This window comes from Osmerus eperlanus, chromosome 1 (assembly GCF_963692335.1).
Source record: "Osmerus eperlanus chromosome 1, fOsmEpe2.1, whole genome shotgun sequence".
Classification (NCBI taxonomy): domain Eukaryota; kingdom Metazoa; phylum Chordata; class Actinopteri; order Osmeriformes; family Osmeridae; genus Osmerus; species Osmerus eperlanus.
The window spans coordinates 12612865-12633357 of NC_085018.1; the positions used below are offsets into that span (position 1 = coordinate 12612865).

Below are 20493 nucleotides of genomic sequence, written 5' to 3' on the forward strand. Positions count from 1 at the left end.
TCTCTGTCTCTCTCTCTCACTCGCTCACTTGCTCTCTTCCTCTTTTTTTCTTTCTCTCTCACTGTCAGGGCTGCACATGTAAGAACCTCGACGCACTCTGACACTTCTCAAATTCTTTTTCTCTCTTTCTCTCTCCCTTCGCTCATTCTTTCTTTCTTTTGTTCTCTCACCTCTTTTCTCGTTCAGTATCGACTCATCAAAAAAAAAAAATCCCGCCAAGACCTGACCAGGTCCATGAACGAGAGCTGGGTGGTGGTAGGCAGCAGCCAGTAGGGACTCCTGGGTAGCGTGCTTGCTGAGGAAGTCTTATGCCTTTTTCTCCCCCTCTATTCACACTTCGCTCTTCCTCTCGCTCCCGTGCGAAGGGGGGATCGCACGCCCCGCCGGCTGCCATTGTAGGAGGCACCTGGGCCGATCTCTCTTTTGATTTCATAATCCATCCCTCATGCTCCAGATTAGTCTCACATGTAAGACACCTCTGGCTTTCTGCTTAATTCGCCGCTAAGAATAGAAGCCTGACTGGCTGGCTGGCTCGCTCGCTAGCAAACAGCACAACGTCCCACATCACACAGTGTGGTTACCAGGGTGTGCACAAGCTCCTGCCTGTGTCAGCATGCTCTGTGTGTATGTGTCTGTGTGTGTCTGTGTGTGTGGGCGTCTCACCTCTGAGGGCCGTCTGTGTCAACCACAAAGCGGCAAGTTTTTTTTTGTTTTCGTTTTGAGAACCATACCACTTCATGGACAAGGATGGTAAATACACACAGTGGTTTCAAGTTTAAAAAGCCATCTTCCTGACTTAAACACATCACATGTGTATTTGCGCAGCTGCGCGCTGTACTTGATTAGCCCCACGGGGGCCACACTCCGACACGTCTGAGTCACAAGCCGGGGTCTCCTTCTGCTACCCCCCCCCCCCCTCCCTTAGTGAAGACTGTAGCCTAGTCCACTCCCAGAACCAAGGTGGACAGGCTGCAATCTTCTACTGAGCAACTCTCTCTCTCGCATACACACACACCCATAACCACACAGCTCCCTGCTTATTAATATACTTTGTCTTTGTCACAGAGAGAGCGATAGAGAGAGTAAAAGAGAGAGGACAGAGAGAGAGAGAGAGAGAGAGAGAGAGAGAGATGAGCCAGATGGGCAGCAGTGATGCTGTGTGACAGTGTGTGGACTCAACTCCTCGGGCCATTATGCATGGCAGTTAGGCTGGACAAGTCTAACCCTATTGACCTGAATGGTCGTGTGTGTGTTCCCCGGCTGTGTGTCTATGGCAGGGCCACAGAATGCTGGCACACAGTGCTGAACACACACAGACCCAGGCCTGTCCTACTGCTGAGCACACACACAGGCTGGACACACACACACACACACTAGCCACCATGCCTCAAGCCAGGCTTCCCCAGAGGCAGGCTCTGTCACCACGAGCAAGTCTGGCATTCCACACATGGCTCAGTCACAATGGGGTCGACCCATCAGCCCTATCTGCTAGCCTGGACGGTTCCACTGCTGTGGTTGTTTACCGCCTCGGCGTGGAACCGGGCCAGCGCCCCTTCCCCCCTCTGCGACAACAGCAGGGACGCAGAACCTTCCCAGACAATAATGAAGATTGTCGTTTTGAAGCGCTTCGGCCGGTTTGGTGGCTGTACCGTAAAGGTCAGGGTTTCTGTTGTACTGAGGACCTTTGTTAACTGTCCCGAACCGATTTGCACCCGGACAGAAGGCTCGGACACGGCTGGTGGTGTGACCTTTTAGGGGGGGGGGGGGGGGGGGGGGGGGCTACCTCTCCTCCTCTCGACTCCCCAGAGAGAGAAACCCCGGGGATGGTGTGTGGAGGTGTGTGTGTGGAGGTGTTTGTGTGGAGGTGTGTGTGGGGTGGTGGTGTGTGGGGTGGTGTGTGTGTGGTGGTGTGTGGGGGGTGCTGGTGTGTGTGATGGTGTGTGTGTGTGGGGTGGTGGTGTGTGGGCTGGTGTGTGGGGGGGGCTGGTGTGTGTGGTGGTGTGTGTGTGGGGTGGTGTGTGTGGGGTGGTGTGTGGGGTGGTGTGTGGGGTGGTGTGTGGGGTGGTGTGGTGTGTGTGTGTGTGTGTGTGTGTGTGGTAGGTGGTGGGGGGTGTGGGGTGGTGTGTGTGGGGTGGTGTGTGTGTGGGGTGGTGGTGTGTGGGGTGGTGTGGGGTGGTGTGTGTGTGGGGTGGTGTGTGTGTGGGGTGGTGTGTGTGGGGTGGTGTGTGTGTGTGTGGGGTGGTGTGTGTGTGGGGTGGTGTGTGTGTGTGGGGTGGTGTGTGTGGGGTGGTGTGTGTGTGTGGGGTGGTGTGTGTGTGGGGTGGTGTGTGTGTGGGGTGGTGTGTGTGTGGGGTGGTGTGGGGTGGTGTGTGTGTGGGGTGGTGTGTGTGTGGGGTGGTGTGTGTGTGGGGTGGTGTGGGGTGGTGTGGGGTGGTGTGTGTGTGGGGTGGTGTGGGGTGGTGTGTGTGTGGGGTGGTGTGTGTGTGGGGTGGTGTGGGGTGGTGTGTGTGTGGGGTGGTGTGGGGTGGTGTGTGTGTGGGGTGGTGTGTGTGTGGGGTGGTGTGTGTGTGTGTGGGGTGGTGTGTGTGTGGGGTGGTGTGTGTGTGTGTGGGGTGGTGTGGGTGGGGTGGTGTGTGTGTGTGGGGTGGTGTGTGTGTGGGGTGGTGTGTGTGTGGGGTGGTGTGTGTGTGGGGTGGTGTGTGTGAGGGGTGGTGTGTGTGTGGGGTGGTGTGTGTGTGGGGTGGTGTGTGTGTGGGGTGGTGTGTGTGAGGGGTGGTGTGTGTGAGGGGTGGTGTGTGTGTGGGGTGGTGTGTGTGTGGGGTGGTGTGTGTGAGGGGTGGTGTGTGTGTGGGGTGGTGTGTGTGTGGGGTGGTGTGTGTGAGGGGTGGTGTGTGTGAGGGGTGGTGTGTGTGTGGGGTGGTGTGTGTGAGGGGTGGTGTGTGTGAGGAGGCAGGTGAGCGGTTGATGCTCCTGCCAGCCTCTCACTCCTTTCAGAAGATACTGTAGGCTCTTTCTTCTCCTCCTGCCATCCTTCTTCAACCTATACACAGGCTAAACATGAACCATCCCAGACTGCACCGGGGGTGGTATATATTTCCTGGGTTCGGGCGTGACATTCTCTGCCTGGTGTCATCGCATGTTGTGACAGTGGCTTTTCAAAGCCAGGCGCTCCAGTGGATGCGAGGTACACTAATGAATCCATGTTGTCGTTGCAGGTTGCGTTGTACAACCCGGACCAGGACGGCAGCGACAGCCCCAGAAGTAGCCTTAACAACAGCCTGTCTGACCAGAGTCTGGCCTCCGTCAACCTCAACAGTGTGGGCAGCGTGCACAGCTACACCCCGGTAACCTGCCAACACGCCGCCCCCCCCAACCGCCTCCGAGCCGTTCTTCTCGCTGCCGCCGGACTGTAGGACTGTATAGCCGCCGGGAATCCTCGCGTAGACCACGTAAACGCGTACTGTAGCATAGCCGTGGCGGTCGGATCGCGTCGACCAATCATCTGATGGGAACTGCCGTGGGAGTGCTCTGTAGGAGAAGAGAGAGGCTGCATTTGTTGGCTACGCAGGCTGCAGACCACTCCAGTTCGTTAGTGGGTGTGTGTGTGTGTGTAGTGATCCTCAACATGAGAGAGACGCGAGTCTCTTCTGAGGCCATGCAGTCCGAAGCCAGGTGCTCCGGGGGGGGGGCCAGGGGTGAGGAGATGGAGATGAGGATGACACCGGGAAGGGTTCAGAGAAGGAGAGTAGAGAGAGTAGAGAGAGCGAGAGTTTTCTCTTTGTTGCAGTCTGCCAAAGCGAGCGAGAGCGGGGTGGTTGCTCGTCTGCGTGGCTAGACTGAACCTCGCGTTGAAGGATGAGAGAGCGGCGCGCGCCACCGCGGAGCACAAAAAAGAAAGCCTCCACCTGTGATGTCATCCCACCTGGGACACCCCCTCTTTGGTGCGGCCCTCCCCCGTCCCAGAGTGCACCCCGCTCCGGGCGCCGAGCAATTGATCCGCCCAGGCTCCCGGCGGACATGAGTGTCTACTTGAGCTTAATTCCACCTTCCCTCTTCACTCCGGCGAGCCCGGGCTGAAGCACCGGTGCCACTCTCCCCGCTCAGTGCTGCTAATACCGCGTGCCTCAGCGGCTGTGTCCGGCTCCCTGTCACGCTTAACTGGTACTTGCACTTTTCTGTTTTCGAGGCCTGTCTTATTTTGATCGTTTCTTTTCGAAAGGAGGAAAGATGTCATGGAGAAACCCAATTCCGGTGTCGATGAATTCACCCGAGTCCGCGCTCAACGTTAGACCTGCCCGTAGTTGCAGAGTACAGGTCTCCTCACTTCCCTGTCTCTCGCATCCGAAAGTCTTAAGAGACAGAGTGGAGCCGGAGGCTAGCGCGGTTGCTAATGCTCTCTTGTTTCGCTGGGGCACAGCGCGGATATCGACCACCTACACGAGTATGCAGGCAAAATGAATGCTTATTTGTACAAGGCACCGGTATTGATTTTGTTTTAAATACATTTTGCAGGCCACCTGAGTATTGGCTTTGTGTCCATTCCGATTGCTCTCTTTGGAACGAGAAGAGAAGAGTTTTGAAGGCAGTGGGCCAGAGGCCGTCGGAGGCTCGCGAGCTAACAGTTTGAAGTGACTGATGCCGCTCACGAATGCTAACAGGCCTCTCACCAGCCGGCCTCGCTCTCTTGAAAGGCCTTGATAAACACATTGTACTGCTTATTTATGTAGCTCTGGAAAAGGCCGCGCTTTGCAGCGAACATTCGGTCTGGTGGCGTCTTCTCATGAGCGACTCGGAAAGCTTCCTGAAGTCGCCATGGTCACCGTGGGAGGAGGGGGGTGACGGTGCTGATGGGCTGACGGGGGGGGGGGGTCAGGTTTCCTCTCCAGCTGACGGCCCCCCCCCCGAGCGTGTTTGATCACCGTGGACGTCGTGTCGTGGTCGCCTAGCGATAGCATGGATTTACACTGTGTGGGTGGCAACCGGTGCATCGAGTTAGCCTGACGATGAAAATAGAAGAAGAGTCGGCGATGGAATCGAAACGCCGAGCCGTGTCCAAGCGTGATCGACGTGCAATGTCGCGTCCAGTCGAGGTGTGTTTCTCGAAACGAACCCTGACCCCTGTCTGTCCTCCCCCCCTCTCCCTCCCCCTCTCCCTCCCCCTCTCCCTCCCCCTCTCCCTCCCCCTCTCCCTCCCTGCAGGTGAGCAGCCACCCAGAGCCCGTGTCCCAGGCCCTGAGCCTGCAGCAGCCGCCCCAGCCCCAGTACAACATGCCAGAGAGGGACAAGCAGCTCCTCTTCTCCGACTTTGAAGATCTCAGTGCCTCCTTCCGCAGCCTGTACAAGTCTGTCTTTGAGCAGTCCTTCAGCCAACAGGGTAGGTGTTGGGCTTGTTCCACAACCAGCCATAGACAAAGATACTGATCGACTTTCTAGATACTACTCTAGGGTTCCTACTCTAGTTCCTACTCTAGGGTTCTTACCCTCTATGTCCTATCATCATATTCGGGTCTAGGCTATGGTTTATACCCTCAAAATGGTGTCAGTGGCTCCAACCAGCCAATCGTAGGGCTAACTGGAGTCCATTTCCACAGCGCTACACCAATCACATCCTCTCAGACTCTCAGCAGCACTGGGGAGCAGGGGCTGGGTCAAGCCTGGGCCACGGTCTACCGGAGGGTCTAGGGCAGCTTGGTAAAGGAACTGGAAGGTTCTGTGGGTAAAGGGTGGCTTCTCAGCAGCTGGCAGTGGGACTTGTGGGTCTTGCTTAAGGATGAATTAGGTTCACTGAGCTCTGAGTGTTTATTCAATAGACAGGGAGTGTCCTGAGGAAAGCTGCACATCTTTACTGATGTTACCATGTTGGTACTGTGAACTCATGAACTAGCCCCTGGCCTTTACCTACAGCACACTGAGCACTGTGCCAGGGAGTTAATAGCACAATCATGCTTTGTGCATTATATATGTCAAGTATGTACTTGAATGGAGTATAATATATATTACTTACTGGATTTACTATGAAAAACATCTGAGTTCTGAGTCCATTAAACCTCTATGTAGCCTACATAATAGAGGATTGACAAAGGTTCGCATTAGGATGACATGTGTGTGGCAGATCATGAGCGTATTGCGCCATATAGCTTTCCAAAGAGCCTAACCGCGCTTTCAAAAGTAATGCTTTTCGGTCCTTTAATCTGACTGACGAACGAAAAAGCACTCGACAAGCTGGTTTACCAGGTCAGGGCTCTTTGTGTGCAGCCTGCTCTCCACATATCAAACGTTTGTCTCTCCAATGTTTTGGCTTGTGTTCCTCCTTCCTTTTTTTGGGGACATGTTTCATTCGTTTTTCGTGTGCAGAAGAGTCCAAATCTCTTACTCGCAAACCTCTTGCAATTAAAACACGTAAATAAGGGAGCGAGAGGATTTCACACCCCTGGCCGCTGGCAGACAGCGAGCTAATTCACCGGCTTTGATAGTAGTTAATGAGCTCGCATTATTATTCCGGGGCAGCGCGCTAATTGCTTTCTGTATTTCCCTTGTTGGACAATGGGCTTTCTGCGTCCGATAAGAGGCGCACCTTTGTCACCCCGGCGGTGAGTGGTGCTGTGTGGATTGCAGCAGAGCGAGGGCTGGAGTCGGCTCTAAAAGCACTCCAGCGGAATAGCTCCGGCGAGCCGCGGTCGTGACGGACGGGTCCTCCTCCGTCTGCCGTCGCAGCGCACGGATGATTTGCCGCTGCCGTCTGGGCAGATGTTGCCAGTGTTCCTGTCAGGCCTGGGGAGGAACAGTCAGGAGCAACGACAACAATAATGGAATTGTCAAACAGAGACATTCCAGGAAGTGCCCCTGGGGTGGACAGCTCAGGGGCTGTTTGCGCTCACACGGTCACTAGTGCTGAGTCACAGCCACTGGGCAGGTACCACTGGAATCCTTCCCTTCCTCCTTTTCCTCCTCCTTGCCTTCCTCGTGTCCTCGCTCGCATTCATACTTCCATGCTGACCGCTTCCCTCTCTTCGTGAGAGAATGAGAAACATTATTATACATTGTAAAACGGCCGTTACAAACAATCTTGAGACTGACTTGATTGATTGACTGACTGGTTGATGTGTGTGTGTTTGCAGGTCTGATGGGCATGCCCTCGGAGCCGTCCCAGCAGACACACACCTCCTGCTCCTACCAGAACTCCCCCAGCGGCACCATCATCTCCCAGAACAGCCTGGCTAACAACCACCCCAACAACCACCCCAACAACCACCCTAACAACCACCCTAACAACCACCCCAACAGCACAGGCCAACTGCCCCTGTCCCACCCCCCCCAGGGCCACCCGGGCCACGGCTCGCCCCACACACAGCACCTCCCCCAGCAGGGCCAGCACGGCCCCCACCAACACAACCAACACAACCAGCACGCCCAACACAACCAGCACGCCCAGCACAGTCAACACAGCCAGCACCAACACCCCCAGCACGGCCAACACCCGCAGCACAGCGCGCACCCCCAGCACCCGTCGCAGCACCCGTCCCACGGCCCTCACACGCAGCCCCACCCCTCGCAGCACGCGCAGCACACCACGCACCCTTCCCAGCATGCCCAGCAGCACCAGAGTCTGTCCCACCAGCCCCACCCTGCCCAGCAACAGATGACCTGCAACACGGGTAAGACCTGCCGTCGGGACTCTACACGGTACACACACACACATCAACAACCACACGCACACACCCACACACGCAGGTGTTCATTTGGCGTGTGCGTACAAAACACAGACACGATCTTGCGAGCCAATACACACAACCCCCTCGGTACCCAGCCGGACCAGGTCGATTGTCCCAGGCTGCTGTCGCCTGCTGCTGCTGCTATCTGAGGAGTAAATCATCAACAGACTCATGCAGTTTTCTGTGAGAACAAAGCCAGTGCTGCAGACAGCAACTCTAGTCTGGACTCCTGCTGCAGGCCTCCTCGCAGTGGAGTTGGCGCCACCCAGTGGCCAGAACGCAACACCTGCTCCGTGTAGCATAACGGAATGTACGCTGAAACCGCGTCGGTTGCCGTGTAACCTGAGCAGGATTGAAACGAGTACGAACCGAATAGGAGTAACAGAAAACCCCCCCATTAGTGTGGTGAAACTGAGACGCTGTTGTGTGTCAGCAGGTCTTCCCTCCGACTGGTATCCCACCAACCTGGACGCACTGAAGGAGAGCTGCCGCATCGCCAGCAGCTATAACTGGGCTGATGTTGACCTCTCCCCCTTCCAAGGTAGGGCCCTCACGAGCCGTCAGGGTTGACCACAGGATTTGGAATAGTAGTAGCTCTGCTCAGGGTCTGGTCAGGGTTAATCCTGCCCTGTGGTCAGCTTACTGTACAATACCTTTTCTTTTTCACTCACTGCCGTGACACCGAAACTGTTCAAATTCAGAATGTGTTCGCCATGATTTAAAACAGACTGACCACAACTGGTTTCATTGAAATATCTAGTTAATTGGGTGTGCTCAAGCCTTCGGCGAGAGCACAACCTTTGTTCTCTCACATATATATTATTATTATTATTATTCTTTTTGCCCCCCTAAAACTCAGTCAATATTTGGCCTACATAGACAAAGTAGGTGTCAAAAGTTTCGTCTTGGTAGCGATTGAGTTGCTTCTATTGGAATTTACATTCCGTTGCATGGTTTAGGCTGAAGTTAAGTTTTTGTGGCGTAAAGTGAAGCTAACGGTGGCTAATTTGCTAGCCACAGTCACTGACGTTACTAACGTCACTACGTCACTAACGTCACGAAAACACGCGTGACTACCTTTGGCAGAACATTCGTTTCGCATCTGTTAACTTGGGGGATAGCTAGGCTAACTATAGCTTTACTGCAAGGCAGCTGCAGAAACGCCACAAGCAAAGAGGCCAGGGTGATAACTATTTACTCATTTTACTTTGTGATATGACACACAATTGTGATGTGTAATGTACAATATAAGCTGATATTATTAAGGAAGTACATCTACTTTCGGAAACAGTAGTCTACTATTTCACTGAAGTATTAGCATCATGACGTTAGCCTGTGTTGCCCGGGCAACACATACTACAGTGGTCTATGATGTATCTGTTTTCAATCGTTAAAATAAACATTCCTCAAATATACATTTTCGTTGTAGGATTTATTATGACATTATATTACAAGTAAACGATTTGTGGGTGAAATTATCATTACCTGTGGTTTCAATCCAGTGTATCACTGCAACGCTGTAGCCTACGCGAGACACTACAAAAACATCTACACAGCTGTAGGAAGTCAAACGGCGACAGAACATGTTCGGCACTCCCCTTACTTAAATCAAAAGTCTATCTAACTACTAACCTGAACTTCATTGCCACAGCCTAAACTATGTCAATCTGTTCATGAAAATAATTAATTTCAGCCTAAACCGTACAACGGAACGTTAAATCCAATTCAACCAACGCAATCGCTACCGAGACGAACACAGCAGTAACGCTAGTCTAGTACTGTACCGTAGTAGTACAATTTACCGGGGCAGCTTCTCCACACAGGGCTATATCGCATTTTGCGTTGTTACTGACAATGATCGCTACCAGTGAGCTTTTTATGAATGAGCGATTTTCCACTAAATACATGTCAAGCTTATTTACGTTTTGGGGTGCATATTTTCAGTTAGCAGATGGTACTGTTTGAATCGCGATTCCATCTTCTACTGCCGGTAATGTCGTAGAATAATCTTCAAAGGGGGTCCTTTATTAATGAATGAATGCAATGAGTAGGCTAAATGCATGAAAATATCACGAGAAGGGAAAAACTTAAAAGGACGTTTAAGTCATAGAGATTAGGTCAATTTTTACACCGGTCTGCCAAATTTATTTGTTTTGATTCAACGATGAGGCTGCCTCTTGCAGGGGAAATGAGAAGACATCCATTTCATTCTACACTTCACTCGTATTTTCAGTTGTAAATGAGCAGCAAAAAAAAATGCTTTTAAATCTATGTAATCTTTATAAATAATAAGTATGCATTTTTATATAAAATACAGAAATATCAGTTGTAAAAATGTCATTAAAAAACGGACCCCTGTGCAACCGACGCAAGCAAGCACACCCTACAATTTCCCCAGAAATTGTACCCTCTCTAGTTTGTATTGATAGTTTAAATTAGATTCAAGTCAATGTCAGGAACAAATGATGCAATGAGGTAAATGAGGTAAACCTATAAGACCAAGAACTCCAACCTCTGTTCTCCTACTGCACAACCCCCTCCTACAAACCTTCATACAGCCAATCATCAAGCACGTCTGTCAATCAAACCAACACAACAAACTATTCAGGTGCAATGATTGAAACTTAGGTGAGATATGTCAAACTGACACAAGTCGGAGCCTTAAAATGTAGAAATGTAATAATTAGGCTGAAGTCTCCTCATAATGTTCACAATTGTCATCTCTGGAAGGAATAGAGAGAACATTTAGTAGTAGGAGGGCAAAAAAAAACGTTGAAATTACACATTTCATTAAAGAATTTATAAAGTGAGATGGGCATATGAGATGGGCTATTTTATACACTTCGTAGCTACAGTAACTGTGTGTGTGTGTGTGTGTGTGTGTGCTTGCGCCCACAGGTCTGAAGGAGAGCATGAGACAAGCGGAGCTCAACAACTGGTCCCTGGAGCCCACCCAGATCGCTGACCTCTGCTCCTCCATCAACCAGTTCTTCACCCGCACCGGGGTCATCCAGCCACAGGGGGCGGTGCAGCCTGCCGTCTGCCACAGCTCCATGCACCCCAACAAGCCCGCTCAGCACATCACCACAGGTCAGCTAGCTGGTAACTACCTCCCCTGAACCACCCTCCTGTGGGCTCGGATCAACACCCAGATCCGGGTATGTTGAGCGGTTTGTGTTGCGACCGGGGCCGGGGGGTTTCACACCGTGTGTCCGTCTCTCCTCAGGTAACCTCTACATGGACTCCAGACAGAGCATGTCTATGATGGGTCCTCCCGGTTACCCTCATATGCCCCCCATGAGCAACGCAGGGCCCACCATGACAGGTGTGTGTGCGTGTGCGTGCGCGTGCCTACGGGTTTTCGATGCCCATGCCCACATTATCTCACTCTGTTATCTGTTGCACTCACGTCGAGAGTCCAATCAAGGACCGGGAAGCGAAGCGTCGTAACAACATCGCTGTATTTTGAAACCTTCCCAACGGTTGAACCTTGTTCTGTCCCGGGTTCCTCAGGTCACCACGCTCAGATGAACCAGCAGCACATGATCGTTCCCAGAAACTTCCCGATGCAGCGCATGGCAGCTGATGACATCCAGGATGACTTTGACTGGGACTCTATCGTGTAGCTTCACCCGCGCCCCCGGGCCAGGAGCGGAGGGCGGAGGAGAGGAGCAGGACGAGGAGGAGAGGAGCCAGGCCAAGCTAGACACCCACCGCGGGAGGTTGGGTGGGACGCAGAAGAAATGGAGGGCGAAAGAGAGACTTCAGAGTCCGGACATTTTTACAATCGAAACGAAACGAAAACAAACTGAAAAAAAAAAAAAAAAAAAACGAGAAAAAAAATGTTACTTTGAAGACAATCATATTTAGTCTGACATGTTTTAAGTGACGGCTTGTCTGGGGACAAACGGCACATGTTCATGTCTAAATCCCATTCTCCTCGTCCTCCCTTCCAGCCCTCCGCTTTCTCTCCCCTCCTCTCCTGCCCTCTCTTCCTCTCCCCCCCCCCATCCCTTTTGCCAGCCCAGCCAGCAGCCTTCCAAAGCCCCACCCTCCTCCTCCCTTCATCCCAGTACCTAACTGTTGTGTGATCTGAGCGATGTGTTGGCCTTGTAATCCTTCTCGTGTTGACTTGGGCCTCAGCTGCCTCTTGGATCAGTTTGTCTCTTCCTTGTTTTATGAGTTTTTTTTGTTTTGTTTTTTCGGTTCTGTTTTGGTGACGCAGGTCTCATCAAAGAGGGGCGTTGATGGCAGGGGACGGTGCTTGTCGGCCTCTGGGCGGTGTGAGGTCAAGTTTCCAGTCACGGAGGGGTACACACAGGGTGTTTTTAGCATTGAACCAGACTTGAGGTGTCAATCAGAGATGCTGCATCAGAGATCTGATATTCATCTCCAGTCCTAATTGCCCATCCTGTATGGTTTCTTACTGTGGACTAGTTATGTCTGTTCAGCAACTGTACCAGCAGTATTTGTGATGTGTGTCCACTCCAACTATACAGTAGGACCTGTACGTAAAGCAGATTTTATCTGCTCAATCACTCTAATGAAGGGCCTACTGTGACTGACCAACAAACCATGCAACGTTGATGTGATTCACACAGCTGCAGTCATCATCAGTCTGTGTCATGTCCTCTAAAACTGGCTCCTTATCTCCCTAGATGTGACACGGTCTAAAGAAGGCAGACGATACGCAAATATACAATCATAACAGAACGGAAGTGGGATGTGTGTGTGTCTGTGTGTTTGAGTACTGTTTTGTGAGTGTTTTTTCTTGTAACTTAGGGCTAAGATCGATTGCTGTGGTGATCTATGAGCACAACAGAACCAGAGGCACAAAGCGTGGTGAGATCTGGGGGCGCAGAGACGCCCTCAGAGAGGAGGGTCCTCAAGAGGGGATTAGGTATGAGAGCGGTGATGCTCCAGTCTCCCTCCCTCCTGTCCACTCTCTTAGTCAGCCAGACTGCTTCTTCTTACGATTTATAGACTTACAGTACATTTAATTACCCCCCAACAGTTTTATTTCAACTATATAGGGAAGCCACCTATTCAGTTGAAAGATTTGATTCCCCACCCCTAGATACAAATGTAAATGTTTTTTGACTAGATTATTGTTTCTTTAATTTTTCTATATACCTATTCCTGTGACAATCATGCCATTTTTGATTTTATGTGATATCGCTGGGCCTTTTGATAGCTTGGATTCCAGTCAGGTATCTTTTAAGACTCCTACATTTTTACGCAGTGACTTCCTTTTATAGCAGGATATGATGTCGAACCGAAAGAGGCGGAACTAGTCCTTTTCATTATACTGACAGTCAATAGGCTTTTATCTTCTGTTGAGCCGTCAACACAGGCCCCCTCTCACTCCAGCCCCCTCTTTCTTTTAACGGTTATTCGATTCTTTTAGTATAAACGTTTTATTGGTTTGTTTAACCTCTTTGATATATTTCCCTCATTGTCTGGTTCAGCCCAGATTTAGCTTGCCCTCTGTGATTCTTCTTCCTCTGCTTCTAGTGACGGCTGGGATGTGCCACATGGCCTAGTCAGTGCTCAGGGTCTGTGGAAAAGCTTGAGTAGCTCGGAAGGTGATTTGAAAGCCCAGTCATGATACAGAGTCGGGTATTCAGTCAGGATATGGCAAGACTGTGGATCCCCAGAGGTCCCGCGGTGTGTCCGTAGCCCTGGGAGGGTCCAGTGTGTCAGGTCAGGCTTGGGAACGCTCTCGGCCACGGCAGCCCAGGGAGCCCGGCTGGTGGGGTGAAGCTTAAGAGCTGGCTGCAGAACGGTGGTTTATCAAGTCTGAACACTAGAGGGCTGTTGACTCTGCCTCCTTGGAAATGGCCGGGCTGGCTAGTGCAAAGGGAGGTGATTGGAAGATAGAAACTGACAGTTAAATCACAAGACAATGATTGGATCAACAGGTTATGCACCATTCTGGGTCATTTGTGTGTGTGTGTGTCTGGGTCTGTGGGTATGGACAAGTTCTTTTAAAAAGACAATTCACTTTTTGAATACCGCTGGAGATGTACCTGCCAGAGAGATTACCAAGACAAGAATAAAAAATAAAAAATAAACCTTGTTACAATATGGGAGAGAACTGCCAACAAGTACTGCTGATTGAGGCCTATTTTATTCAGTGCTGTGTGTTGTTGTGCTTCTTGTAAATAAATGTCTTTTCAATCATCCCTTTTTCCTCTTGGGGTTGGGGACATTAAGGCAGGGGGTGGGTCTTACTTGTGAAAGAGAGGAGGGGAAAAGAATAGAGTATTTTGTTATTATCCAATCAGAGGGTGACACAGTATGTATATATCTATATTGTATATATGTGATGAAAATGCATTTGCTTTTTGTGTGACACTACCTTTTACCTGTACCTATGGTTCTACATTCAGTGTTTCAATGTTGATAATATATTTTGTGTTTGTTTTGTTTTTAGATTTCATCTTTGTCATTTCTTGTATTTGTCTTCTTTTTGTCCTTTTGTTTATTGCACGGTTTATTACTTTTGCTGTCCAATGAGGTGACACAGCTCTCTTTGTATTGGTTTAGTGCTGTAAAATAACTCCAAGTGTTATTAGAATTGTCAATACCACCCCACCCCCACCCCAGCCCCATCCCCAATATGCATGAATGGCACTTAAAAGAAATAAAATATGTTAACTTCACTGTGGAATAGGGTGTTGTTTGTGAAATTATTTTTCAAGTTCACTTGCAAGTTATGGTGCATATGAACAGGATTTGTAGCAGTCCAAAACAAGTCTAAACCAATAAGACATCCAGGCATTGCTGTGACTCAACAACACAACAGCAGATGTAGCTGTTACTCACATCGTGGACACAGTGGGGGTGCTGCTATGTCTCTCTGTCCGTTCTGGAATCTTCTTTGACTTGGATATTATTGTAATTCTCTGTAATGGGCAGATCAAATCAAAATGTATTTGTATAGCTCTTTTTACTTTTTCTTCAAGCAATGTCACAGAGGGCTTCACATACACCCATAGAACTGCACCTATACCAGCCTAAACCCTCAAGGAAAACAAGGGAACACCTTGTGAAAGAAACCTTGGGAGGAGCAATACAGTGAGGGATCTCCCTCCTCTAGGGAGATCAGATCAGTTGAAAACCTAGAGATATACTGTACTTTAAATGTGTTCAAAACATGTTGCTTGTGGATGTTATCTTCCACATGCTGCATAGATCAGTGTACTTGTTGCTGTGGAGCACAGTTCATTGTCTGATTATTAATTTAGTTTTTTTTATATGTTTGGTTCTCGCCATCAAACTCTTGTTCTCTTCCACGTGGATAACATGTGACGTTCCTGCACAGGAACGGTATATCACTCCAGATTCCAGACCAATGGTCTATTGCGGAAGACCCCCTGACCCTTCCATTTCTCATAGGACCCTCCCATCCTGTATATCACCCAACCACTTGACATGTAATGCCCTCAGTGACACCCCCATAACCCCAACCCCCAACCCTCCCTCTCTCCACCTCACATGCCTTCCCTTTCAGCAGGCTGCTGGATCTCCACCTCCACAGACCAGCGTGTGAGCTCGTGGCTTGGTGAAGTCGCTCCGGTTGCCAGCAGTGACTGAGAGGGAGACGAGAAGAGGGACAGGGGCTTCCCCTGCCGCAGCTCTCGGCGACGCTCGTATCGACACAGTGTGATCATTCTGACTGCTGAGGGACAGAGGGCACCGCAGACAGACAGACACAGACAGTCACCATGATGAGAGTTCCACAGCTGCTTCTGCTGGCCCTGGCTGTGCACCTTTCTTCCACAGCTCCCAGATGTAAGTCACTGCATCTCTGAAATCAGTCTTATCGGTTGCCTTGTTATGAAGTTGGGAAGCTACGGTGTTAGACTTGAGTCACCAGTCAATATTTCTTGTTCGGTGGCATTTCCAGATATTGATTTGACACGCAGGTGTGTGGAAATGCTGTAATCGTTTTGATCCGTCTCAGATCACAATGGTTGTATTTACAGATGTATCACACAAGCTTTGTCTTGTGTGTAAGCAGACCCTTGTTACTAATGAGAGCACCCACAGCTCTCTTCTTTCAATGCAGTTGGCTGTATGTGACATAATAGTTACAGTAACATATTGTAAGGTGTTCCTCGGCAACACACAGTGAGTTCCTGTATCGTATATGTGTGTTTATCTCCCTGAATCATGCCCCTGTCTGAAGTGAAGTGTGGTGCTAAACTGACAGAGGGATGTATTTCTCTTCCCTTGAACTAAACTTGGAGCCCTCTTGCCCCTCCTTCCTCCCCCACCACCAACAGCCCCCATATACAGTATGTGCCCCATCTGGTATAGTGTTGGACTTCCTTTCAACTGTTATATTTAACTTTCAACCTTTCAAGTGTTCCACGATTCAGTAGAGACTAGCCAGGGTAGATCTTCGAGCAGTGTACCGCTTGCACTGTCAATGAATCAATCTATAAACTTTTTTTATTTATTTATTATTCATGGGTTGACTAATATTACTCAACAGTATAATGCAATAAGTATTGCAAACAGTATTCTATTGGATGAAATAGTTACCTACTTGCACTGTTAACTAAAGGGTATTACTAATCATATTTCAAAATCTGCCATAATAAATCATGCTCTCAATGCTAAACATCTGACACCAGATGTGACTGAACATGCCACAGCACATGATGGCATCTTAGAATATCCTAATGTTTTTGATATCTCTGAAGTTATCAGGGAAGCCCCAGAGGTTGCAATACCAGAAGAGTTTGCACATGTTGCACCAGAGGAAGTGGTTGATGCTGAGAAACCTGCCCCAAAGGAAGTGTATTCCGAAGAACCTGTTCCTGTTGCACCCGAGGAACCTGCTGCAGTAGAACCTGTTGTAGTAGAACCTGTTCCTGTTATACCTGAGGAACCTGCTGCAGAAGAACCTGCTGCAGTAGAACCTGCTCCTGTAATACCTGAGGAACCAGCTCCAGAGGAACCTGCTGCAGTAGAACCTGCTCCTGTTATACCTGAGGAACCAGCTCCAGAGGAACCTGCTCCAGAAGGACCTGCTGCAGTACAAACTGCTCCTGTTGCAGCAGAGGAAACAGCTCCAGAGGAACCAGCTCCAGAAGAACCTGCTGCAGAAGAACCTGCTGCAGTAGAACCTGCTCCTGTAATACCCAAGGAACCAGCTCCAGAGGAACCTGCTCCAGAAGAACCTGCTGCAGTAGAACCTGCTCCTGTTGCAGCAGAGGAACCAGCTCCAGAGGAACCAGCTCCAGAGGAACCTGCTGCAGAAGAACCTGCTGCAGTAGAACCTGCTCTTGGTATACCCGAGGAACCAGCTCCAGAGGTACTAGCTCCAGAAGAACCTGCTGCAGTAGAACCTGCTCCAGAAGAACCTTCTGCAGTAGAACCTGTTCCTGTTGCACCTGAGGAACCAGCTCCAGAGGAACCTGCTGCAGAAGAACCTGCTGCAGTAGAACCTGCTCCTGTAATACCTGAGAAACCAGCTCCAGAGGAACCTGCTGCAAAAGAACCTGCTGCAGTAGAACCCGTTCCTGTTTTACCTGAGGAACCAGCTCCAGAGGTACCATCTCCAGAAGAACCTGCTCCAGAAGAACCTGCTGACGTAGAACCTGTTCCTGTTGCACCTGAGGAACCAGCTCCAGAGGAACCTGCTGCAGTAGAACCTGTTCCTGTTGCACCTGAGGAACCAGCTCCAGAAGAACCAGCTCCAGTAGAACCTGCTGCAGTAGAACCTGCTCCCGTTATACCTGAGGAACCAGCTCCAGAAGAACCTGCTCCAGTAGAACCTGCTGCAGTAGAACCCGTTCCTGTTGCACCTGAGGAACCAGCTCCAGAGGAACCTGCTGCAGTAGAACCTGTTCCTGTTGCACCTGAGGAACCAGCTCCAGAAGAACCAGCTCCAGTAGTACCTGCTGCAGTAGAACCTGCTCCCGTTATACCTGAGGAACCAGCTCCAGAAGAACCTGCTCCAGTAGAACCTGCTGCAGTAGAACCCGTTCCTGTTGCACCTGAGGAACCAGCTCCAGAGGAACCTGCTGCAGTAGAACCTGTTCCTGTTGCACCTGAGGAACCAGCTCCAGAAAAACCTGCTCCAGTAGAACCTGCTGCAGTAGAACCTGCTCCTGTTATACCTGAGGAGCCAGCTCCAGAAGAACCTGCTCCAGTAGAACCTGCACCAGAAGAACCTGCTGCAGTAGAACCTGTTCCTGTTGCACCTGAGGAACCAGCTCCAGAGGAACCTGATCCAGAAGAACCTGCACCAGAAGAACCTGCTGCAGTAGAACCTGCTCCTGTTATACCTGAGGAACCAGCTCCAGAGGAATCTGCTCCAGAAGAACCTGCACCAGAAGAACCTGCTGCAGTAGAACCTGTTCCTGTTGCACCTGAGGAACCAGCTCCAGAGGAACCAGGTTCTGAAGAACCTGATGCAGTGGAACCTGATACTATTATACCTGAGGAAGAAGAACATTCTTCAGAGGAAGTTGTTCCAGAGGAACCAGCTCCAGAGGAACTTGTTCCAATTGTCCCTGTTGACATGGTTACTGAGGCCCCAACTGAGCTTACAATTCCAGACGTTCCTGAGCCAGAAGAGGAGGAGCCTGAGGTCCCAACAGAGACCCCAGTCGAACCTGAGGTCCCAACAGACACCCCAGTCGAACCTGAGGTCCCAACAGAGACTCCAGTCGAACCTGAGGCTCCAGATTGTCACTGCCCCGAGGTGGAGGCCGCCCCTCCTGCCCCAGCAGCTCCTGCTGCCACAAAGGCTACAGAAAAGGTCACAGAGGGTATGGGAGCCACAGCCATACTGATGGAACAGGAATCTACCGGTAGGAACACTCACAGAGCTTCCCACATCATAAGTGTAATAGTACACAAACAGGTCTGACTATTATGAATCTTAGTTAGTAGTCCCAACATTATCTCCTGGGTATCATGTGTTTCTCTTTGTTGAGCCACACAAGGTGTTTAAAATAGTTGAAACATTTATTTGGTGACTGATAACCAGGGTTTGTGTTTGTGCCACCGCAGGTGTGAGCAGAGGACTGGTGCTAGGCGCAGCATTTCTCTCGCTGTTGTCTCTCATCGCTGTTGGATCAGTAGGCAGTGCTGTGTCCAGGAAGATGCGTTGAAATCGGTGAGTGCTGGATGGAAGTTTGACGTAGGCAGTATAAGTATCTGTAAGATCAGAATTAGCCACTGACTTGAATTTGCCCATACTTTGCCAAAACATATATACGTATATTTTCCTGCTAACTTGTGACCAGCTGTCAAAAATGATTTCAATCTTTTCTATCTTCGAACAGGTTGTTGAAGTAACTAACATTTGGCCAATGGAAAGACTGTCTGGATATGCTGGAATCTAAAGCAGTATCAACTTCACTGGACTGAACTTTTTAAAAGTCAACTGGAAGCACAAACTCCCACACTCCAGATATTAGATCCAAGATTTTGAACTGCCAAGAAAGGGGTAATTTCCCAAACACCCACCCCAAGGGTGGAAAATGAATGTATATAAATAGGTGAAATAGGTGTCCTGACCCAATACCAGTTTAAGAACTAAATGTGACGCTAAGGCCCAAGGAACTAGTTATAAGACAGTGACCACCCACTGTCAGTGTGTGTGTATCGCTATTTATAAACTGGAATGGAATTAAATATATCTAAGGTGGGGAATATGTTTTCTTTGCATTTGGGGTGGCATGAATATTGTAAATATTCATATAAAAGTGTAATCTATGTTTTTTTACGTGATTATTATACTCAATATTGAACTTGAATACAGCAGATCTAATTATGTCTCACGCAAATATTAAACACAAACAAAAGGTCAACTTGTTTTGGTGTTCATCTATATGAAGGTCAAATCTATACGTTGAGGTCAAATCTTTAAGAATAATGGTGTTTTGTGTTCTTTTATTCATAAAAATATATTTACAAACTGCCTTTGTGATATTACAACTGTAGAATCTATAGTTTGAACAATCCATCTTTAATAGTACTTCTTCTGGACATATTGGTCTGTTGGTGGGTTAGGTATTGCATTTGCGTACATACTGTATACTGATAGTTTGTCATTCTATGACTAACATAGAAGGAGGTCCCATATCCCTCACACAGTGGCATGTTGCTGTGTGCGCAAAATATACTGTTTACAAACCAGCCCAGCTCACACACGCTTAAACGCTGTATGTATGTAGGGGACACGATGTTCTGTATGCGGCCCTTGAAGAGCTCATATGGCCGGGCCATATTCTAGAACAGGACACGTGTGGTGTGGACATATAATGGACGTCCACGAGTTTCACTGCTGTCAGGGGGAAGCTGGAGTAACTCTGACAGCTGAGCTAGGCTGGTAGAAATGAGAGGATGACCCGTGTGTGTGTGTGCGTGTGTTTGTGTGTGCATTTGTGTGTGTGTGTGTGGTGGATGACTTATTGCATATCTTTTTACAGGTGAGGGCTATTGGTATATAAAAGTGGTCCTCACATCTGGTTAAATTTGATCCTGTTAGACTGACTCTGTGACATTATGGAGGTGGTGGTGTGCTGAAGCAGTGCCTTGAATTCACATAATAACCAACTTAGGATATGAAGTATTTAACATGACCCACATGAGGACTATGCTCATATAAGGCTCATTATAGACCATTCAAAGCAACCGTTATCAGACAGGAGCGTTGACTTTAACTCATGAATGAATAGAATGAGAACAGGGTGGGCAGTGCAGGACCACATTCAGTTTGACCAAAGTCTTGCTTCTACTGTACTGTACCGTA

The 20493-nt window shown here is 49.5% G+C and overlaps 2 protein-coding genes across 6 annotated transcripts in view; both read left to right on the forward strand.

Moving 5' to 3' along the window:
- foxj3 (forkhead box J3) overlaps positions 1-14385 on the forward strand; it is a 68043-nt gene extending 53658 nt beyond the window's left edge. Inside the window, exons 6-12 of one of the 2 annotated variants that reach the window (XM_062460587.1) lie at positions 3216-3344; positions 5200-5374; positions 7119-7655; positions 8149-8253; positions 10611-10814; positions 10939-11037; positions 11226-14385. In XM_062460587.1, coding sequence (XP_062316571.1) covers positions 3216-3344; positions 5200-5374; positions 7119-7655; positions 8149-8253; positions 10611-10814; positions 10939-11037; positions 11226-11338 — 1362 coding nt within the window. In that variant the 3' untranslated portion in view covers positions 11339-14385. The remainder of the gene's footprint in view (positions 1-3215; positions 3345-5199; positions 5375-7118; positions 7656-8148; positions 8254-10610; positions 10815-10938; positions 11038-11225) is intronic. The other variant, XM_062460588.1, reaches the window with a different exon arrangement.
- An 839-nt stretch (positions 14386-15224) lies between these two features.
- Positions 15225-19549, forward strand: LOC134019888 (proteoglycan 4-like). Of its 4 annotated transcripts, none has more exons than XM_062460590.1 (5): positions 15225-15509; positions 16427-17749; positions 17789-18544; positions 18747-18852; positions 19022-19549. In XM_062460590.1, exons 1-4 carry the CDS (start codon positions 15443-15445, stop codon positions 18845-18847), a joined length of 2247 nt encoding a protein of 748 aa, XP_062316574.1. In that variant the 5' UTR covers positions 15225-15442; the 3' UTR covers positions 18848-18852; positions 19022-19549. The 4 variants fall into 4 exon arrangements, with proteins under 4 accessions (XP_062316574.1, XP_062316575.1, XP_062316576.1 ...); XM_062460591.1 differs by having other exon boundaries at positions 16427-17503; positions 17558-18544; XM_062460592.1 differs by having other exon boundaries at positions 16427-16684; positions 16823-18544.
- The last annotated feature ends 944 nt before the right edge of the window (positions 19550-20493 follow it).